General features: G+C 44.3%; 1 protein-coding gene across 4 annotated transcripts in view; it reads left to right on the top strand.

Annotated features, from left to right (window-relative positions):
- The first annotated feature begins 1,430 nt into the window (after positions 1-1,430).
- The window catches only part of TMEM131L (transmembrane 131 like), a 79,500-nt gene continuing 61,866 nt past the window's right edge, over positions 1,431-19,064 (top strand). For 2 of the 4 annotated variants that reach the window (XM_084204750.1, XM_084204749.1), the window contains exons 1-3: positions 1,431-1,563; positions 1,874-1,944; positions 9,064-9,107. In XM_084204750.1, coding sequence (XP_084060876.1) covers positions 1,440-1,563; positions 1,874-1,944; positions 9,064-9,107 — 239 coding nt within the window. In that variant the 5' untranslated portion in view covers positions 1,431-1,439. Of the gene's footprint in view, positions 1,564-1,870; positions 1,945-9,063; positions 9,108-19,064 lie in introns of all 4 variants that reach the window. The other 2 variants (XM_084204751.1, XM_084204752.1) reach the window with 2 other exon arrangements.

Below are 19,064 nucleotides of genomic sequence, written 5' to 3'. Positions count from 1 at the left end.
AGAAGACAGAAACAGATGGATATGGGCAGGAGACAAGGCTGCATTGCCAGCCCTACTTTGGTGGTTGTGCAGCATCAAATGCCAAAGTCTTCTCCTTTAGGAAGGGAGTGGGCACTTATTTTGTGGAGAGCCACCTGCATCTCCAGTCAAACCTGAATGGCCTCTGGGTGGGAAAAGCTTTTCCAAGTGCTGAGCAGAAAAGGCATTGGGCAAGTGACCCACTGCCGCTGGGGACCAAGGTCCCAAATGTCCTCATGTGTTGTCTCAGTTCAGGGCTAAAAATGATTTTTGTCATTTCTTTGACTTTATTTATGAGCCTTTCCTGACCAAGTCCCATGCTGCCAGTGTTTGTGTGAGTTACTATGTGTGATTGGTAAGGGGAGAACCAGATGCATTCTGGGGCCTGCGCAAACCTTGTTAGCAGAGTATTTGCTTTATTTTTCTCCTTGAGGTTTGCAGAACTAGTTTAGCAACTGTTTTTTCCTGTAATTAAGGCATCTGAGGGGACTTTTTTTTTTTTAAGCAGAAGGGACTTTAAAAAAAGGACTTTTAAAATGCAATTAGGAGGGTATGTGAGATACGTGTTAAAACTGTGTGACCCTCACAACTATTTCTGGGCTCTGTTCTACACTTCTGTTTTGGAAACACTGTGTAATTTCTTGAGAGATCCAACAGGCACCTGAAGAGTTGCTTAAGACCAAAATGCTGTTGCTTAAGAACAGCGGCAGCGACCCTCAACATATAGTGCTGCCAAACAGTCAAGGAATACTGAGGCAGATTAACCGGACTGGTGGCACTGGAAGAGGCTGCCCTCCCTAGAGACCTTCAAAACCCATCTGGAAGAGTTCCTGTGTCACCTGCTCCATATGACGCTGCCTTGGCAGGGGGTCGACTCGATGATGTGCAGATTCCTTCCGGTCCTAAAGATCCTGTGTGATAATGATCCTGTGCAATAGGACCACCAGATCGGGGGGACTTTGATTGTCTTCCGTCCTACCACGCGCCCCCGCCTTCCTCGCTGCGCCCTCCCCTCCCCCTTCGCGCAGCATCCTGGTTTCTTCCCTTCGCACTTTTCGTGCTTTTTTTGTTTCTAAAAATCAAAGGGGAGCCCCGGGCCCCGGCGCAGTGAAAACCCACACGGGCGTAAGGGCGGGCGGGGTGTAGGGCAGCTCGGGGTCCGACCGCACGGCCGAGCTACACAAAACCGATCCGTCTTTCCCACGACGCCTCCCCCGCCTCCCTCTTGCTTTGCGGGGACTTGGCTCGGGCGCCTCCGGGAACGGCGCCGCGGCAGCGCTGCCGCCCGGCCATGTGCGCGGCGCTGCGGGGCGGGGCGGGCGCAGCCGCGCTGCGGGCGGGGGCGGTGCCCGGTGCCCGCGGAGCCGCCCCCGCCGCCGCCCGCCCCGCCCCAGCCGCAGCTCGGCGCGGCGCGGCTCGGCATGGCGGGGCTGCGCTTCCCGCAGCACGGCGGCTACTGCCGCGCGGCCGCGGCCATGAACCTCCTGCTCGGCGTCTTCCACGTCCTCCTGCCCTGCTTTCGGCCCGGGGAGGCGCAGGGACAAGGTGAGAGCACCGGCGGGGCCAGGCGGGGCGGGGATGCCGGCACTGCTCGCTCCGGGCTTGAGAGCGGAGCCGCCGCCCCCGTCGCCGTCCCTCGGGCGGCTGCCGCGGTGGCAGCCCGGGGACACAAAGGGAGCCGGGACGCGGCTCACCTCTCCCCCCGACTCCAGTTCCCTTCCTCCCGGCCCCGCGGTACCCGCCGGGCCACGCGTCTCTGCCGGCCCGCCCCGGCGCGGGGAGCCCCGGGCCGCCGCCTGCGGGCTCCGGCCGCCCGCCCCCTGCCCATCCGCGCTTTCTCTCTCTCTGCCAGCAGCCATCGAGCCCATCCCCGGCGTGGTGGAGCTGTGGCAAGCCGAGGAGGGGGAGCTCCTGCTGCCCGCCCAGGTGAGGGGGCGCGGGGGGTGGGGGCGGCGGAGGGGCCGGGGCCGTTGCGGGGCTGTGCGGGTGTGTTGGGGCCCGGGGGGCGGGCGCGGGGCCGCGGGGCGGGGGCGGCCTCGCCCGCTGCTGTCAGGGCGCAGCCCCAGCCCCGCGGCCCCCCCAGCCTGCGCCAGCGGCGTGCTTGTTCGGCTTCATTTATTTTCTGTTTGGGGTCCCCCCCCCATTTAATTATTTATTTATTCTGAACAAGTGCGTTTGTGGTCGGAAGGCACTAGACGTGCCTGTCGTGAATATGCATATATTTATATCTCAGGCCTGCTCAGGTGAAGCCATTTTGCCCCCCTCAAATGACACATCATTTATGGTGCCGTTCCTCTCATTCTAGCGCTTTTTTTTTTTTTTTTTTTTTTTTGTCTTGTTTAGCCGCTTTCGTTGGGCAGTAACAAGATGTGATAAATTCTGTGTTGGAGAGAGGAACCAATATGGTACAATGCCCGGTGGGGCTGGTGAGCGAGGAGGGGCGCTGGAAGCGGGGTCTGGAGTTTATGGCATTTGAGGCACTGACGGACTCTGCCATATGTTGAGCTCGGCCTTCTAGACTTCCAGGCACCAGGCTCATAAACGGGAAGAAGCAGTCCTTAGGGACATCATCTTATATGAGGGGCAAAAGCGGGTAATTTATTTGTCTTAAGCCCATATATCATTCTCTGTTTAGTGCTCAGCCACTGACACCCATTAATGTAAGGAAAAATAGCAGAACTGCTGTTTCTTAGCTAGCTAACAATTGATGCTGCTTCCTAGGACCCAGCATGCTGTACTGTGGGGTTATGAAGTGTTATCTATTTTACGTCCAAATAATTTTATAAGATACATTTGTTGTGCTGTTGAGATTTTGCCTGTTGCAGATGTGGTAGTAACTAAGGGGAGGTGTAGAGTCGCTGTACAGAGATGCCTGAGGAGCACAGCCTTTTGCATCCGTGCTCTTTACAGTGAAGATATTAAGATGCATTAGATGTAGAACTGTGTAATGTGTAGTCATTTATAGTTGCTTCTCATAGCGAAGCTGCAATTGAGTGATGATGACGTGATGTTTACTTCCTGAGGAGATTAGGTCCTCTTGGAAAACACTTTGTTCTTGAGCATCCTCATAAAAATATGCTTTAGCTTGGCTAAAGAAAAACCAGGCATAAATGACCCATGAATTTGGCATAGTTGAGCATATGGTCTTGCTCAGTTCTTGCAGCACTGAAGACAAAGCTGAGGCTGCTGTTCCTCCATCATTTCTGTAGAGGCTACGTTAGGTATGTAGGAAAGAAAGAAGTCTTCTGGCTTCAGTTGTGACAGAGTGAGAAGTAAATCACAATAGGTTTGCTGATTTAGGAGGTTAAAAGTCAGATGAGCTGATCTCTGAGTACTAGTGGTGCATTGACTGGTTTGCATGGGTTTTCCCCTCTGAGCTTGAGGGCTACAGCAGCATCTGATGCATGAGTGACTACTCAAGCTGAACAGAAGGACTGGGTTCCTCAAACAGGTTTTAAGACCAAAATTTGGTTACAGGCCTGACCCTGATGCTTGCTCTTTTGTTTCCATGTGGACTTGGGCTTTACCCAGCCCTTGTTGGCCACATTTGAAACCACCTTTTCCGTTTGTTGTGGTGAGGAGGAAAAGAGGTTTCCCTAAGACCCTGTGGATGTGGTGAGGGACCCTTTCAGCGCCTCTTTTATGGAGTGGTGGCACTGGTGTGCAGTGCCTGGTCATGGCTTTTCCCTGGATGCCCGAAGAGTCGAGGATTGCCCATCCAGCCACGATCCCCTGGTGTTTGTGAGGTCCTAAAGACATGTCAGCATCATTGGCCTCCTGGGTGACTGCTGAGAGAGTGAGGGGCATCAGTGGAGAAGCCAGCATCAGTTCCTGAGATCTGGAAAATCGCTACATCTGTTAACATCTGACTGCTCTTTGTTAGAGAGATGCTTAAACTTGCAAGAGGTTTATTGCTTGTTGATCATGTTTCACTTAAAAAAATGGTGTGACCTACTGCTGCTACGAGGAGGTTTTCCATGTTCTCTTTCTTGCAAGAATAGAATTTCTCGGTTAAACCCTTGGTGAGGATTGTTGCCCAGTATTCATGTGTCACAGCAGTGGTTGATGTGATGGTGAGGGTGTAGTAACAGGAAGAACCTCCTTGCTTTTGAGTGGTTAATAAATGTTGTTTGGTAGGGAATATCCAGGAGTTACTTCATTCCCATGTTTGAAGATGGGTCTTGATGAAGACTTTGGGAAGAGGATTGTTCTGGCCCCTTGATTTTGTTTTTCCTGCTTCTTTTTGGAGGGAGTGTGGCACCAATGAGGATTTCACCTGCAGAAGTGAAAAATCCAGGGGAGGAGCTGTGCATATTCCTCTGCCAAAGCACTTCCCTCCAAGTGCTCTCAACAGGAAAATGGATTAGGTTGCCCTGTCTGCCAGCCCTTTAGCCTGTTTCTGGCGGGTTACCAATGCTGTCTGATGGATGTTTTTCTCTTTCTGTCATGGCTTTACACTATTATCTTATTTTCCATGCATCATCAACTGCCTGCCTGTGACAGAGCAGTTTTGAGCATTCCTTGCTGCCTGCAGAATTTGAGGATGAAAGTTGGGTGGATTGGTAACCCATTCAGCCATCCGGTTGCCTGCGCACGCTTTTGTTCCAGGAGCATGTAGCGAATAAAGACATCACGTTAAGGGGTGAGGGAAGGGAAACAAAGCATTTTAATATTTGTAGGTGCTTTCTAGGCCTTTCACAGCATCGCTTTGTCTACATGAACTGCATGAATTTGCATGCTGGAGTGCAGCCGCCCAGGGCCCCCGTGCCTCCACCCCGCTTGGTTCTACCTTCTGTTTCCTCTTGCTTCCCTTTCATTGTTTGTGCTTCTCGTGTGCCCCCTCCCAGCTTCCCTCTTATACATATTTGTGCTTTTCCTTTTTTCTCCTCCCCTAGTGCTTGTGGGCTTTTGATTCCACCTTCCTCTGAAGCCTGCAGAGCTGTTTGGGGATGGCTCACCTACTGCTCTCACTCTGCAGCCCAGCCCGAAGGGTGCCCGGAGCGCTGCAGTTGGTGACGGTGTGCGTGGGCTCGTGTGCTGGGCTGAGGGGGAGCTGACTGTATCTAGCCTGCTTACTGTCTTCCACTGGTCTGCTGCTTCCTCCAGCATTTCAATGTTTCTTCCTGGATTCCCTTTTTAGCTCTGAGACCAGCTGTCTTTTCCCAGTCGGATGTGGTGGCTGTATTCCCTTGTTCCCATTTCTTCTTTCTTTTTGAAGGTGGTGTGAAGCATGGGCTAACCACGGAGCACCCACTGGCCTTACTCTCCTCCTTGCTCTTAACCTCCCTTATATAGCAGATGTCCCTGGGATGGGCAGCTGGATTTTTCTTTGAAAACCAGTGGGATTTTGACATGGAAAATCTTGAGTGTAAGAGACTTGATTAGAGCAGTTGTGGTTTTTATAGACCCCTCATAATTTTGTGGTTTTGCATGTTTGTTTGCAACTTGTTAATACATACTCAAGTAAAATGCTTGAGAGAAAAGCTCCTTTATGTGAGACTTGACACCCAAGCCATTCACCACTAAAGGCTGAAAAAGCTCCAGATATTTACAGCCAGGTTGTAGCAGTTCAGTGCAAAGCTGAAGGGCAGTTAGTTATGTTATGTTTAAAACATACACATACAAGTGTAGGAAAGAAACACAAATGGCAATTGTTGTTCATGGCCTCCACCACTTAAAAGAGGTATCAGAGAGTCATAGTTGTGTATTTCTGTCTGTCAGAAACCATGTAGGTGGTTCCTGGGAGCATCTGAAGGCAGGGGCAGGCGGGTTGGGTACCTGCAGAGCGCTTTCCCTTTGGCCCCTTCAGTTCAGAGGGAGGGACTACCTTAAAATGACATAGCAAAGGTTAAGTTGTAGTTCTAGTTATCGCTAGTGAAAATGACAGTCAGTCCTCAAAGTCAGTGTGTACTAAACTTTATTTCGGTGTCAGTGCAGCGCTTGACTGATGTGATGGGTTTTCTGCTGTTCCTGTGTGTCACACCTAGGAGATGAGCGACATGTCGCCTTAGAGGAACACCCTGTGAATGTTTCAGTTTACTTTCATATTCTAAGGAGATTACAATAACTTCTTGTTTCACTTTAATGTGACATTGTTTCAGGTGCTTGAATTTTAGAGAAAGATACAGAGTGTTTACTGTATCATGGTAGTTCTAGACACTGGACAAATACCGAGCTGCTGCCTGGGTTTTCATTAAAAGGCTCTGCTCAGGTCTGAAAGATGGTTTTTTTTCTTTTCCCAAGTAGTAGGAGCTTGTCTTCAGTGCAGCTCAGGGGCTAATAAGGTTAATTGTTCTACTGGTTTTGAATGCTGATGAAGACCTTGATCTTACATATATTCATCAGAGATACGCGGCACTGCAGTGTGTCATTAACGAGCCCATTGGCTGTGCACAAATTAGATGTACAGAGTCACCTACTTCAAAGCAGGGTTTGTCTGAAGACACACAATTTGTGTGAAAGTCTGAGACAGGCTTGGAGTGGGAATTGTGTTCCTCTTTGGGCTTTTAAAAGGCTTCTCCAGACTCCCAGCTGAGCTTCTGGATGGTGCTGATAGGACTTGGGGCTGGATGGCCGTGCAGATTATGCAGTAGCTGTCAGCTCAGTCTCTTGAGACTTGTGTGACACAAGAAGGGTGCTTTCAGGGGCTATCCAACACAAGATAAGCACCTGCCCCATATTCAGGATAGTGTTAGGAGGAAGGGAATTTTTTTCTTCTCATAGGTAGACTGTTGGGAACTGCATTTTAACTTTATGGAGGTCTTGCCTTCCTTCCTTCCCCCTGTAGTCCTGTAGTTTGAGAATACTGTTTTTTCTGTTGTTTTTTTTTTTTTTTTTTTTTATTAATAAATCCTCAGTATAAGTCTTCATGCACATGTAGCCTGGATCACACAGAGGAGTGAAGACAGGAGAAAGCTGGACATAGAGATCTGTGTGTGATCAGAGTTGAAGGTGATTTTTAATTTTTTTTTTCTTGCACAGTTGAGATGTGCTGTGGCTGCACTGTAGACTGGGAAGTTTGCTTCATTGTTGCTTGATGAAAAGTGAAGAGGAGAAATGGTGAGGTGGCTAGTGTTAAGGGTGAGCACAGTGTAATGACACAGACCCAGTTTTCTGATGCCTGGCAGATGCTAAGCCATTTAAAGGAGGAACTAAGCCTTTTAAAATGAGGATAGTTTGCTATCTGGCTGTGGCAGAGGAGGCGTTTCTGGAGAAGGTGGATAAGGAGTCTTCTAGTTCTGCTTGATATTGTACTGAGGTCCTAGAAGTACAAAAGGAGCTTAGAGAAGCTGGAAAACCTGATGGGTTTGTATCATGCCATCTTGGTGAAGTCTAGCAGCGAGGCTTTGCAAAGTCTCTAGAGGAGATGCCTGGGTCTTCATGGGGGCTAGGTGCTGGGACCTCTAGGTAGATCTGAGCTGAAGGGTGTTGTTGTGTCCCGCAGATCCCGGACAATTAGCATAGTGTCTCCAACCTCTGGGCAGGTGTACAGAAAGGTTGTCAAGTCCTCAAATTAACTTGTACTTCCCTGTCAATCTTGTTCCAGATTTGGTTATGTTATGGTGGAGGCTGTTCTGCTTCTCTTGTGTGAGCTGCTTGTGACAAAAGATGGAAGTTCAGGAGTGTCTGGTAGCTTTTGGAAAGATCTGTATTAGTATTAGCCATAATGTCATCATTTTAGGCACAATAATTATTAGCATTAATGTTAGCATTCAGCATATTTGCTGCTATAGCGCGCTTGTCATTTTTCCTCGCTTCATGAAGCTCAGGTCTTCAGAAATCCTGCTGCCTGTCCCAATCAGTAGGCAGGTAGGACTGCCTGATCTGCTTAAGCATCTGAAGCCTGTAGAAAGATGTTTTGTATTTACAAGTGGGTTTTTTTTTCCAGTATGTAGTGAAAATAGGTAAAGTCAAAGCTGGTGGCTTGGGGCCTGTTCCGTGATATGCTTACGTGGTGTACCTTTGGCAAGCTGAGCCTGTTAACCCCAACACACTACAACGTGGGAAACATGTAGGAGGCGTGGTGGAAAGTACAGCCTTTTAAGATTTTTTTTCCCTTACCTTTTCATTGCTAAGGTCTCTAGTTTATGTCTTGTAGAACCATCACCTGCAGAAGCAGAAGCTGGGAAAACTCACCAGCTGTTCCTGGCAGGATGACTGTGACCTCCTCCTGAAAAATGTTAATTGCCCTAAAGTTGTCCCTGGTTTCATCAGCAGGGGTTGAGTGGCTGTAACACACTTCATTTTGAGTTGTACCTAAAGCTTTCCTGGAGATCTTGGCCAGTTCAGAGTAGCTGCCTCCTTGTTTTAAATGGATTTCCTGCAGGGAGCTCACTGAACCAACACTTGAGTTCATTTCTGTAGACAGCTCACAAGTGGTTTGTGGTGAACTGCAAGCTGACACAATTCAGCTGCATGTCTTGAAAATTACCTGAGTGTAGCAACTGAGCTAAGATGATGTGTTCAGAGCTTCTGCTCTCTCTGCTTTCTGTACATGCTGCTAATCAGTGATAAGATCTGGGTTTGGGACCTCACTTTGCCGGTTGGAATGTGGTATTTTGCCTTTGCTTTTGGCATTGACAGGTGATCTGCATTTCCAGGCATTCTGCATCCTACTTCCCCAGGTACTGGCTATTGAAATTTACTGATGGGGCAGAAAATTTGAAAGTAGAGGAAATAGTCTTTCTGTAGTTTCAGGGCAATTGTTGGCTTTAGATTGGAATTCTGTGTGTGCGAGGATTTTGTACAGATGCACTTGCATAAATGGAAAATGAGTCTGTTCAGTCAGCATTTGGGAAGAAGCAGCAGAGTAGCCAGGTTAAGTCACCATTTATCTTTTGCAAGATGAGCCGAAACCTCAAATGGGATGTCCATCAACCACCTTACCTGACTCGTAAAGGAGTTATAGGAATTATAGGTTTCTGAATTTGTTTTGCTAACAAGTCACATGAGAATCCATCTGTGATGGAGTTAAAGTGATAAATATGTCCAGTGTAGCATGTTGCAGTTCTGAGATTCTTACACAGTGTTTTCTCTGTTTGTCAGGCTGATTCGGAGGAGGATGTGGAAGAGCATCCACAAGAGCAAAGGTAAGGTAAACTCAAATGGAAGCAAGAGTATTGAAGTTCATTTTGGTTTTTGCTTTAGGAAACACCAAAGTGTAATTAGGCGGACTACTAAAACATTACTTTTTTCTCCTGCATGTTAAGTAGTTTTTTATTACTTGTGGCTTACAATTTTCTCAACTTAATGTTAATATTGATTTATTAGCAAAACCAAAAAACCTGTGCTCAGTGTATGCAAATACAAAATACCTTCTTGCATCTCTTTCTCCTAATCCTGTCTCTAAGATGAATTTGCTTCTCATTTGCTTTCACACAAAAAATTAAATCTTTATAAATTGTTTTGTTGCATATTTTGCAATTAATTTTTTAAGGCAAGGGACTGTTGTCCATTACAACATTTGTAAATATAAGCAGTCTTGGAGTGTTAATTTGCACCAAGGCAAGGAAGGAGGTGAGGGAGATTTAAAACCAAAGGTTTATTAATGTGCTGCTATGGAACAATAAATATTCTACCCTTATGTCTTGAAATCAGATAAATAATGAAGCTCTTCAAAACTATAGCCACAACTCTGCGGTTTCTGTTAATATCAGGCCTTCTGTTTTGAAGGGTTGAGTAAATAGCGTCACAGATTATTTTTTAAATGCGCATTTTGTTTCCTCCAAGTGTCCAGGTTAAAATGCTTGGACATCTACCAGTGAAACACTTCCTTCCTTTGGTATGTGTTAATGTGGTTACAGCTTTCAGTGCCATGCCAGCCAGAAAGATCACAAGACTTAAAATAAACATGTGGAACAGCACCGTTTTCTGATGGCAGCAGTTAGCCACAAATGCTTCTCTCATTTATCTCCAGTCTTTGCCCTTAGCTTAGTTCTGAGAGCAAACAGATCTGATAACACACAAGCCTTGGGAGCTGGCAGATGGAGTAAGCCTAGGGAGCGGGAACAGAATGGTTAGGATGGGTCTGTCCTGCACTGCAACGCTTCTTCACATGGCTTTCCCCCTTGCTGCCCCATTGGAGCCTTCTCATATGAGCCCAGCATCACATTAAGGCTCCTGTGCCTCATCTCCGTGGGAATTACAAAGATGGTTTGGAAACAGGATGTGAGAATTACTGTGGCTGCTGACAGCTGGTGCTGATTACTTGTGCTTGCCTAAGTGCCCCAATTCTTACCTGCAGAGGGGATTTTTTTTCTGCCTCCTCTTGTGAAAAGAAGGGTAAACTACTGAAAGCTTCATTTCCCTGCACAAATACAGAAGTTTCTGATTTTTTCATCTGGGACCTATTATGTTTTGGATGCAGAATTTTTACTGTGTAACTTTATTACCTGCATGCTTTCTTTATTGAGAGGTAGTCAGAAGGCAGCAGTCTCTAGTGCTGTGCTTAAGATTGTTTCTGATTGTTTCCTTAGTAGTCAGAGAGATGTAATTTAGGTGAAAAAAAATTCTCTACTTGCCTATTTTTCTCTGGAGGTGGATGGGGTAATTGGCTACTATGGCAATAATAAAAATATTATTGAAAATAATTAGTTCTTGAGACTCAGAGAGGAAAAAGTGATTTGACTGGAGGTTTTTGTAGGTCATTCAGGTGCTTAAATTTTTTTCTAGCAATTATTCATTTTCAAAAATGGATTTGTTTTTTGGGACTGAAGTTTATAGAGGTTCACTTGCATGGTGGGAACATCCTTCTATTGTCATACTGAAATGCTTCAGGAAACTTGCCTGAACAGATCCTGGTTTTTGTGCATCTTCTAAACTACTTTGGTTTGCTGCTGTATGTAAACACATTCATAGACCTGCATGTGCTCTACATACTGAAGGAATGTTGTAGTGTAGACTTCATGAAGAAGAGCCAGTAAAGGTACATTGGAAAGATTAGAATTTCTTCGTTTATTTCCAGATTAATTTTCATGCCTGTAGCTTACATTGCTGTATGGTGAAATCATGGGGATTTCCTTTTCCTGTAGCAGCAAAACCTGAAGCTTGCAGCATCTTAATTTCATTGTCTGACTGCATGCCCTGGGGAAATCAGCTGAAGCTACTGTAATTTGATGTGAAGCCCCAAGAAGCAAAGCACCTTAATGTAGGGGATAAGCAGAAGTTAAAGGAGGTAGAGAAATCAGAAATTTCCCCAGAGATGAGGGAAGTACAGGGAGCTCATCATCTTGGGGCATAAAGGAGAAAATGTCTTTCCAAAACATTGTTTTATTCCGTTTTTAATTCTAGGTTAGTGGGTTCCTTGGAGCTTGCTAACCTACTTTGAAAAAACCAAACACAACAAAAGCATTAACACAACAAAAGTATTAACAGTCTTTTTAACGGACTTCCTGTGCATGTGCTTCATAAGATCTTCCTTTTGGGGTGGTCTTCTTGGTTTGCTGCTCTTGTGGCAAGTGCACAAGGGAGATGGATGTGGTCTTACAGTTTCTGCCTTAGGTTTAGCTTTAGCAAATAGGGAAATTTGCATGGAGATAAAACACATTGTCAAAATAGTAATTTTTGAGGAGTATTTCAGAGGTGAATGAGAAATGGTTGATTAGGTCCATAGGTTTGCATCTGCCCTGAGTGAGGAGAAGATCATTATCAACTCCTTAATTCCACGCTACGATTCCTGCTATTCTGATTGCTTGGACGCTTCTGCAGGTTGCTTCATGCTGTTTTGTGTCTGTCTGGATCAGATTCTGAAATAAGAAATGCAGCACAGTAGACACTTGTGTACTGCTTCAGGCCACTGATTTTAACAGAATTAAAGTAATGTGTATTTGTAGTAGCCTATTAAAAAGCTTTGAGTTTCCTTAAAAACCTTTTCTTACATTTGAAAGCCAGGAGTAAAAAGATGCCTTTCATAACAGTCAATGACAGGTGTTGACAAGAAAAGGTTTTGTTGTTGTGTTTAGAGGCTGGTTTTTTTGGTTTTGGTTTTTTTTTTTTTTTTTTTTTACTCCTGCCCCTTCATCCTGGTGATTTTGGTTGCCACAACTGGCAGTTACAAATTTTGAAGTTTAGGTTCCTGCTAACGCAGGATAATGAGTCAGGACCCAAGGGAATGGCCTGAAGTTGTGATGGGAGGTTTAGGTTGGATATTAGAAAAAAGGTTTTTCAGCTTTCAGCTTACAGTTGGCCACTGGAACAGCTCCCCAGGGAATGGTCAGAGCTGCAAGCCTGACAGAGTTCAAGAAGTGTTTGGACAGTGCCCTCAGGCACCTGGTGTGACTCTTGGGAATGGTTCTGTGCAGGGCCAGGAGTTGGACTTGGTGATTCTTGTGGGTCCCTTCCAATGCAGGATATTCTGTGATTCTGTAAAATGCAGAAGTCTGGCACAAATAAAGAGACAGTGCTGTCAGGTGATATGCACAAATGATGCTATCAAAATTTTTAGATTTCTGCTTCAAGGAAGTAGACTTGGGCTACAAAAAAAAAGTAATTTCATGTGGATGACATTATTAGTACTTGAGGACTTCTGGAGAAAGGTCTTTGAGAATGCAGTTTTGCAGCTGGCACATTAAGGGACATTTGTATCTGAATAAACTGCTGTCCTCAAATGAAGTATGCATTCTTGATATGTGATGCACAATGATTGTCTACGAGACGGGAAATCCATAATATACTAGAAGTATGGAATGAAAATAGCCAGGAAGAGGACATTTCCCAGTCTTTTCCTATGGCAGGGCATACTTTGCTTAGAGTTGATGGGTATCAACTGCTAGTAAAATTCCAAGTGTGATGCATTTGGCTCAGTCAGGCATTTCTGTTGAACCTTTGCCTTTGATCTCTGGAGGGCATTTGATCCCGTGGGCTGGAGCTGCCTGGGCCATGAGATGGTATTGGCTCCCAGTGGGCTCCTGCTAGGGTGTCAGTGCAGCCTGGGAGTGACAGCTGATGCCCAGCACTTTGGCCTCTCCTGATTGCTTGGTGGAATTACTCCTAATCCTGTTGTTTTTGCTGTGCCTGTGAAATAGTGCTCCAGATGTGGAGGAGAAATTGAAGGTAGAGGTAGCAAGGGAGCAGCTTAGTAGCTGCCTGAGAGAGCAAAGCAGTCAAGGTGCACAGACTGCAGAATTGCTAGGGGGTTTAGGGAATACTGTAGAGATGGAGTTACAAGGTTTGCTTCAGGAAGAATCCAGAGTGGCAGTGGGAGAACGAGCCTCCTGTGCATTGCGAGACTGTACATTGCAATTCCTCCCTGGCCACAGCTTCAGCTCTAGTCAAGAGGCACAAATGAGCTCTGGCGCTGTGGATGGAGGATTAAGACACTTCAGAGTTGACTCATCCTTCCAAAAAGCCTGTGGTCTTAGTGCCATAATTTTTGACAGTCCCAATTAGAAAGTAGTGGCATGGGACTAGTGGTATGCCTGTGTACCAGATAACTAGCCTGGGTGGTGGCTAAGGAGGGAAAAACAGAGATTGAAAAATAGGTTAGGATCAACCAGATTTTCTTTTTCCTTCTGCTTTTTTTTACTGAATAAAATGAATAAAAATTTTACTGAATAAAATGAATAAAAATTGATTTTGTGCCAGCAGAAATATTCAGAAATATCTGAATATTAAAAAAACAAGGTTTATGTTGTATTTATTTTTAAAATATCTTTTATTAAAATAAAAATCAAAGTGAGTATGCATTGAGAAAGTGTTTCAAAATGAAAAATTGAAAAGCAGTTCTGAGAGTGTCCACTTAAGCTGTCTGAAAGGAACCATCTTAATATTTTCAACCTAAGCTTGTGTGGAATACCACTGATCATTTAGATTGTCATTAAACTTACCCCAAAAGTAAATCTACATGAAGACTTTTCCTAGAATATATGCTTGGTTTTAACTTGTAATAGTTATATATATATATATATAAAAATAATATATAGAATATAATTATATATAAAATAATAAGCTGCTTTTATATCTATCATAATATATTATAACATATAATAATATATTATATATAATAATAAGCTATATATAATAATATATATGGTGTATATATATATTATATATATATGATAAGAATAAGCTGCCTTTATTAAGATTTGAGTGTTTTTGTGAAATTTTTGTTTTGCAAAACAAGCAAAAATCTGTGTGTGTATTAAAAAAGAAAAGAAAAAGCTGAGTTTCTTGGGAAAAAGCTTTTTAGTCCCATTACTGTACTTGCATAAGGTAGCAATTTCTGCAGTATCACAGGATGTATGTTTTCAGTGGTTAGCACTAAAACCTTCTTCAACTTTGGCTAACTTCTGTTTTTAATTGATAATCATGGCTGTTGTGCCCCACTTCCACTTTGTCTAGATCATCAAGGGACTACTAATTTTAAGTTTTACTGGGTGCCTAAAGAAGTGAAATTTACTTTACCTAATCCTTAGAAGTAAGGGAGGAGAATTGAGATGGACACACCCACCTATAACACTTGGGCGAAAATCCCTAAGGAAGCACCTGTAGGGAACACAGGATATTGTGAAACTGGACTAAAAGCAGCTTACTGAAAAGAATTGCAAGAGGTCAGTGAAATTGGAGGTTGTCTTGCAGATGAAGAAACAGATAGTTCCTTCCAAAATAATCAGTGTTACTCTTCATCTCCTTCCTTATGCCTCTGCCAGGCACAGCTAGGGTGGCAGGCTGAACTCCTGCTGCTTTAATTGTTTATCTCTGTTTTATGTGGCAGTTGATTCACTGATGAACTTTGCCTCGCTGAACTTTGTATTAGATGCTGTTAGGAACAGCTCTTCCCCTGTGTGCATTGCTTCTTCCAAAATACTGGTCCTTTTACAAAATTATGTTGCTTGCCTGATGGTACAGGGGGTAAAAAATGTTTTTTTCCCTGGGACATTGCATGGCAGTGCTCTGTGCTAACAAATATTCCAGCTATTGTTTGTTTCTTTATTTCTAAATTGTTTTCAGACATTTCATAAATGAGACAAGTTGCCCAGGCCAGCTGTACAGCGTTTCATACCAAACTGAGGAGGTGACCTTGTAGCTTTCTGTGATCATGAGATAATGGCAAATGACAGTCTTGCACTTGTTTGCAAAGGCATGTCAAACTTCTGTCCTCGGTATAGGTCCTACTTGACCTTGATGGAAATACTTTAAAGGTGGTGTGTGGCCATATTTAATTAGTCTTAGACTTGCTGTTGCAGTCCCAATCATCATCAAAATCTTGCCTGTTTGCATTGAGCGAACTCTGCTGGAATGTGTATATTTCTCTCACTTTTGTGCACTCTCTTGGGCTGGAAGATGTTCATGGCTGGACCAGAGACTCTTTGATCTGTGTCAGCTTGTATGCCACCTGAAAGGACTTTCTCATCTGTGGGTGACAACTTGGCTTTGAGAAATGAAGGCAATCTTGGTACAGTAGCTGCCAATTGGCACTTCTGCATTCATGTGGCTCATGGTGCCTTGAAAAGCCACACAGGCTTCTATGGAAACACCAGTTTCTATACTGGTAAAAATAGCAGGCTGGGGCTGTGAGGTCATTGTTTGCACAGGGATTAGTGTGTATGGAGAAATAGTGTTTGTGGATATGTGACTCTGGAGGAAACTTTCTCACGTGTAATGATGTGTTTTAAAAGGACAAATAAACTATGCTTTACATTTTGGTGCCCTATATAGTTATTTCTTTGTCTTCCTCTGTTAATAATGTCTTCACTTTCTGTTCTCTGTATCTTCTGCAGATCTCTTGCGTACTGTCTTATGGCATCTCTACTTTTTTTTTAACTTCTGTCTCGGCCATGCCTGAGATGGTTGTAGTTTCTGTACTGCCGGAGGAAGAGGATGTCTTGCACTCTGTGGCCTGGTGCTCTCCCTTGCCTTGTGCAGCCCTGCAAGTTTTGTGGATTAGAAGAACTTGTTTTGTTGCTAGGTTAACATTTACTTGTGATCATTCTCGGTTGGTTTGCCTGTTGCTCTCTGGCAGCATCAGCTGTAAAACGTGCACAGAAGTTCCCCCTCAGTGTCTACAGCCTGTTGTGTGGGATGGGTGCCCTTTGTCACCTGCAGGATGTCATCTCTGTTCTGTTTGTCTCACATTGCTCCCAGGGAGCCCTACCTGTACTGGCGTGGCACTGGTCCGGACCTTGTGGCATCTTTTTGCCCTTTCCTCAGTTCTTCAGGCCTGCCTCTTCCTGCCCCTGCCTTTTGGCCAGACTTGGAGTGGGTGGTTGTGTGGTGGTACCTGTGACAGGGCTGAGCCTGCTCCCTTACCTGCAGTGCAGGAGGAGCTGGGGAGGAGCCCAGCCAGATGTACTCTTCTGCTCACTGTTGGTGAGATAGATGAGCAGGCCAGTCCTCAAAAGTGTGGGGCTGAGACAGACAGCCTCTTGTGTGTTAGGAGTAATGCCTTCGAGTCAGTGGCTGTGGGGTAGGAGTGGGGTAAAACATTTGCACTGGGAGGATGGATAGCCTGAGGGACAGCTCCTGGGTTTTGGGTGGATGGTGTGGCGAATCACACAGTGGCAGCACTGTGTGAACAGTTGCTAGCTGGTGCACACACGTGTACGTCATTTGTTGTGTGCGTTTTTTCTGTTTTGTTTTGTTTTTTTTTTTTCTTTTTGGCACTTGGTAAGCTCCCCATAGCCTGTGCTTTGGGACAGAGCCTACCCAGAATGCATGCCCTTTAGAGTTAGGACAAGCCTGGTCTGAGCAGGTGGGACAAGGGCATTTGGTGTCTTATTTCCCATTGTGTTTGGTTCAGTACTTGCTGCAGAGCTGTGCGAGAGCAGAGACAGATCTCATGGCCCAGCCTGTTGGTGCAGTCACTCAGCAAACACATGGGGAAGGTGAGCTTTTAATGCCAGGCCAGTTGCATGCTGCAAGGGCTCTGCAAGTCTGCTTGGGAACATGGCATTTTTCGTGTTAACTTAACCTGCCTTGTTTTGAAAAAGGGGATGTTGGGACACATTTTGTGTGTTTAGAGAAGAGGGAAAGAAAAGCAAAAGTAAACAGCTGCTATGGCGTGTTTGTTCATGTTCGTTTGTAAACTTTGTGTGCAGTAGCCTGTACTTGCTGCTTCTGTAATATAAGTAGTTCAGAATAGGAACTTTCTTCTTATGCTTTCACATTTTAATACACTGGTAATGGATTTCAGATGTCTGTTAATCTCAGGCTATTCCTTCTGATTTGTGGGCAGTGAGCCACAAAGGATTTAGCTTTTGGTCTGTGTGTTTATTATTAATAAATTATTTTCACCTCCATAATAGCTGTTTCTTAGTTGCCTATAAAAGTACCTAATTTGCAGTAATTTTACCATTTTGCAGTTAAACATTAGACATCTGGAATTGTAGACCAGTGTCAGCAGTCTGAAAATTGACACAATGTAAGAATTTAGCTTCACCGTTTTTCTACTCTTGCAGATTGGCAAATTGTGACAAAATAGAAGAAAACCTAAATAACAGTTTTCTCACTTGTAGGAATTTGTGTGCAGTCTGCTTCTGAATGACCAAGCCCAGTACTCTCGTTTGAATATTATAAGCAGAGCATGAAGGGTCCTGAAATCTATCTAATGCAGTGTAATAAAGAGCTATAGGCACACCTGTTACCTGGCTCTCATCTTCGTAGATACTCAAAGGTGACACAAACCTAGCTTTTAATGACTCTCATATTTTTATTTGACGAGGAAAGGTCCTCTAGGAAAGCTGTGCTCATGCTCTGGCAGTGGCTCTGACTGCATGACTTGTGGGCAAGTGGATGAAGGAGCCTTTTCAGTAGTTCAGGTGCTTGCCATAGTATAGTGATAGTTAGTAATAAATAGTTATAAGTTCAAACCATATTTTGTCTTAGACATCATTCTTTATCCACTTTCTTCAGTATGTGCTTTGGGTAGAAACTTTATCTTTTTGGTGGTTATTGCAAAATGACCAACTCCCTTCTTCATCAGGACAGAAAGGCCCTGTCCACTTCAGGGAAGGGAACAGTATATACCAAATATTATACTTGCATGTGATGATGGTGTCTATTAACTCTTTTGCAAAGTTCTGGGTACTCACTGCAAATATTTGCTTTGTTTTTGCAGAAGAGTTTGCTTTCATCAAATAAGCTAGTCACCTGGGAGAAACATGTGATCATTATGAATAATTTAGGTGTCTGCTTGTTGTCTCAGGGGTCCACCATTTTATGTTATGTCCAGGCTGCCAAATGAGATAAGGAGAATAGAGGGCAAAGCTGGTGGTGTTAATTGTCACCTTATTTTCTTCTTCACCTCCTGGCCCCAAAGTGGTGTACAAATAAAGCTGAGGTTTTTTTTTTTTTGGTCTGTTGTCTTGTAACCTTTAGAAATAGCAATGGAAATATAATCAGACAAGGATAACTCAGGATATTTCATGTGTGTGTACAAAACAGACCTTACTTTCTGTAGAACAATTTGACTTTATATAAACACAGGAATTTCTCACACACAGAAGCAGCATTTTCTGCTCACAGAATTATGAGGAAAAGAAGAAGCAAAAATAATTTCTTAGAGGAAGGTGAGAAGTAGGCCTCTGTTCTTATTTTTACTGAAGTTCTCATCTTCCACGTCTGCTTCCAGATACTGTTGCAGAGCTCTAGCTAGTTGTTTGCCATCTGACCCACCTGCCTACTAGAACTCTGCAGATGACAAAATCAAGAAATTTAAATGCAAAATAATACTTTTAGTTACTGCCTGATAAAAACCAACTTCAGATTAAAAACTTTGTGAAGACACATGAAGAATCTGTAAAGACTTGGAAATAATAATAAGAAAGATGGTGTATCCCATTCAGTGCTGTCAAAAGTATGGGCTTGTGTTGACTCTGGTTCCTGGTGTTGTTGTTTTGGAGTTGGATTTTATGAGAAAGAAAAAGTTCTGTTTAAAATGTTTGTTTGTAACAGCATGTTCTGTGAGGAAATATGAGAAATGCAGAAAACAACTCAATATTTATTAAGCCTAAAACTGGTTTTTTGGCCAATGTGATGGTGCCAAAAGCAGTAACATAGTTGCACTTGCATTATGAAAGAGCTTGCTTCCTTTGCAGTACTCAGATTTGAAG

The sequence above is a fragment of the Fringilla coelebs genome (genome assembly GCF_963513975.1).
Source record: "Fringilla coelebs genome assembly, chromosome: 4".
Classification (NCBI taxonomy): domain Eukaryota; kingdom Metazoa; phylum Chordata; class Aves; order Passeriformes; family Fringillidae; genus Fringilla; species Fringilla coelebs.
This window is presented reverse-complemented; position numbering and strand designations above follow the sequence as displayed.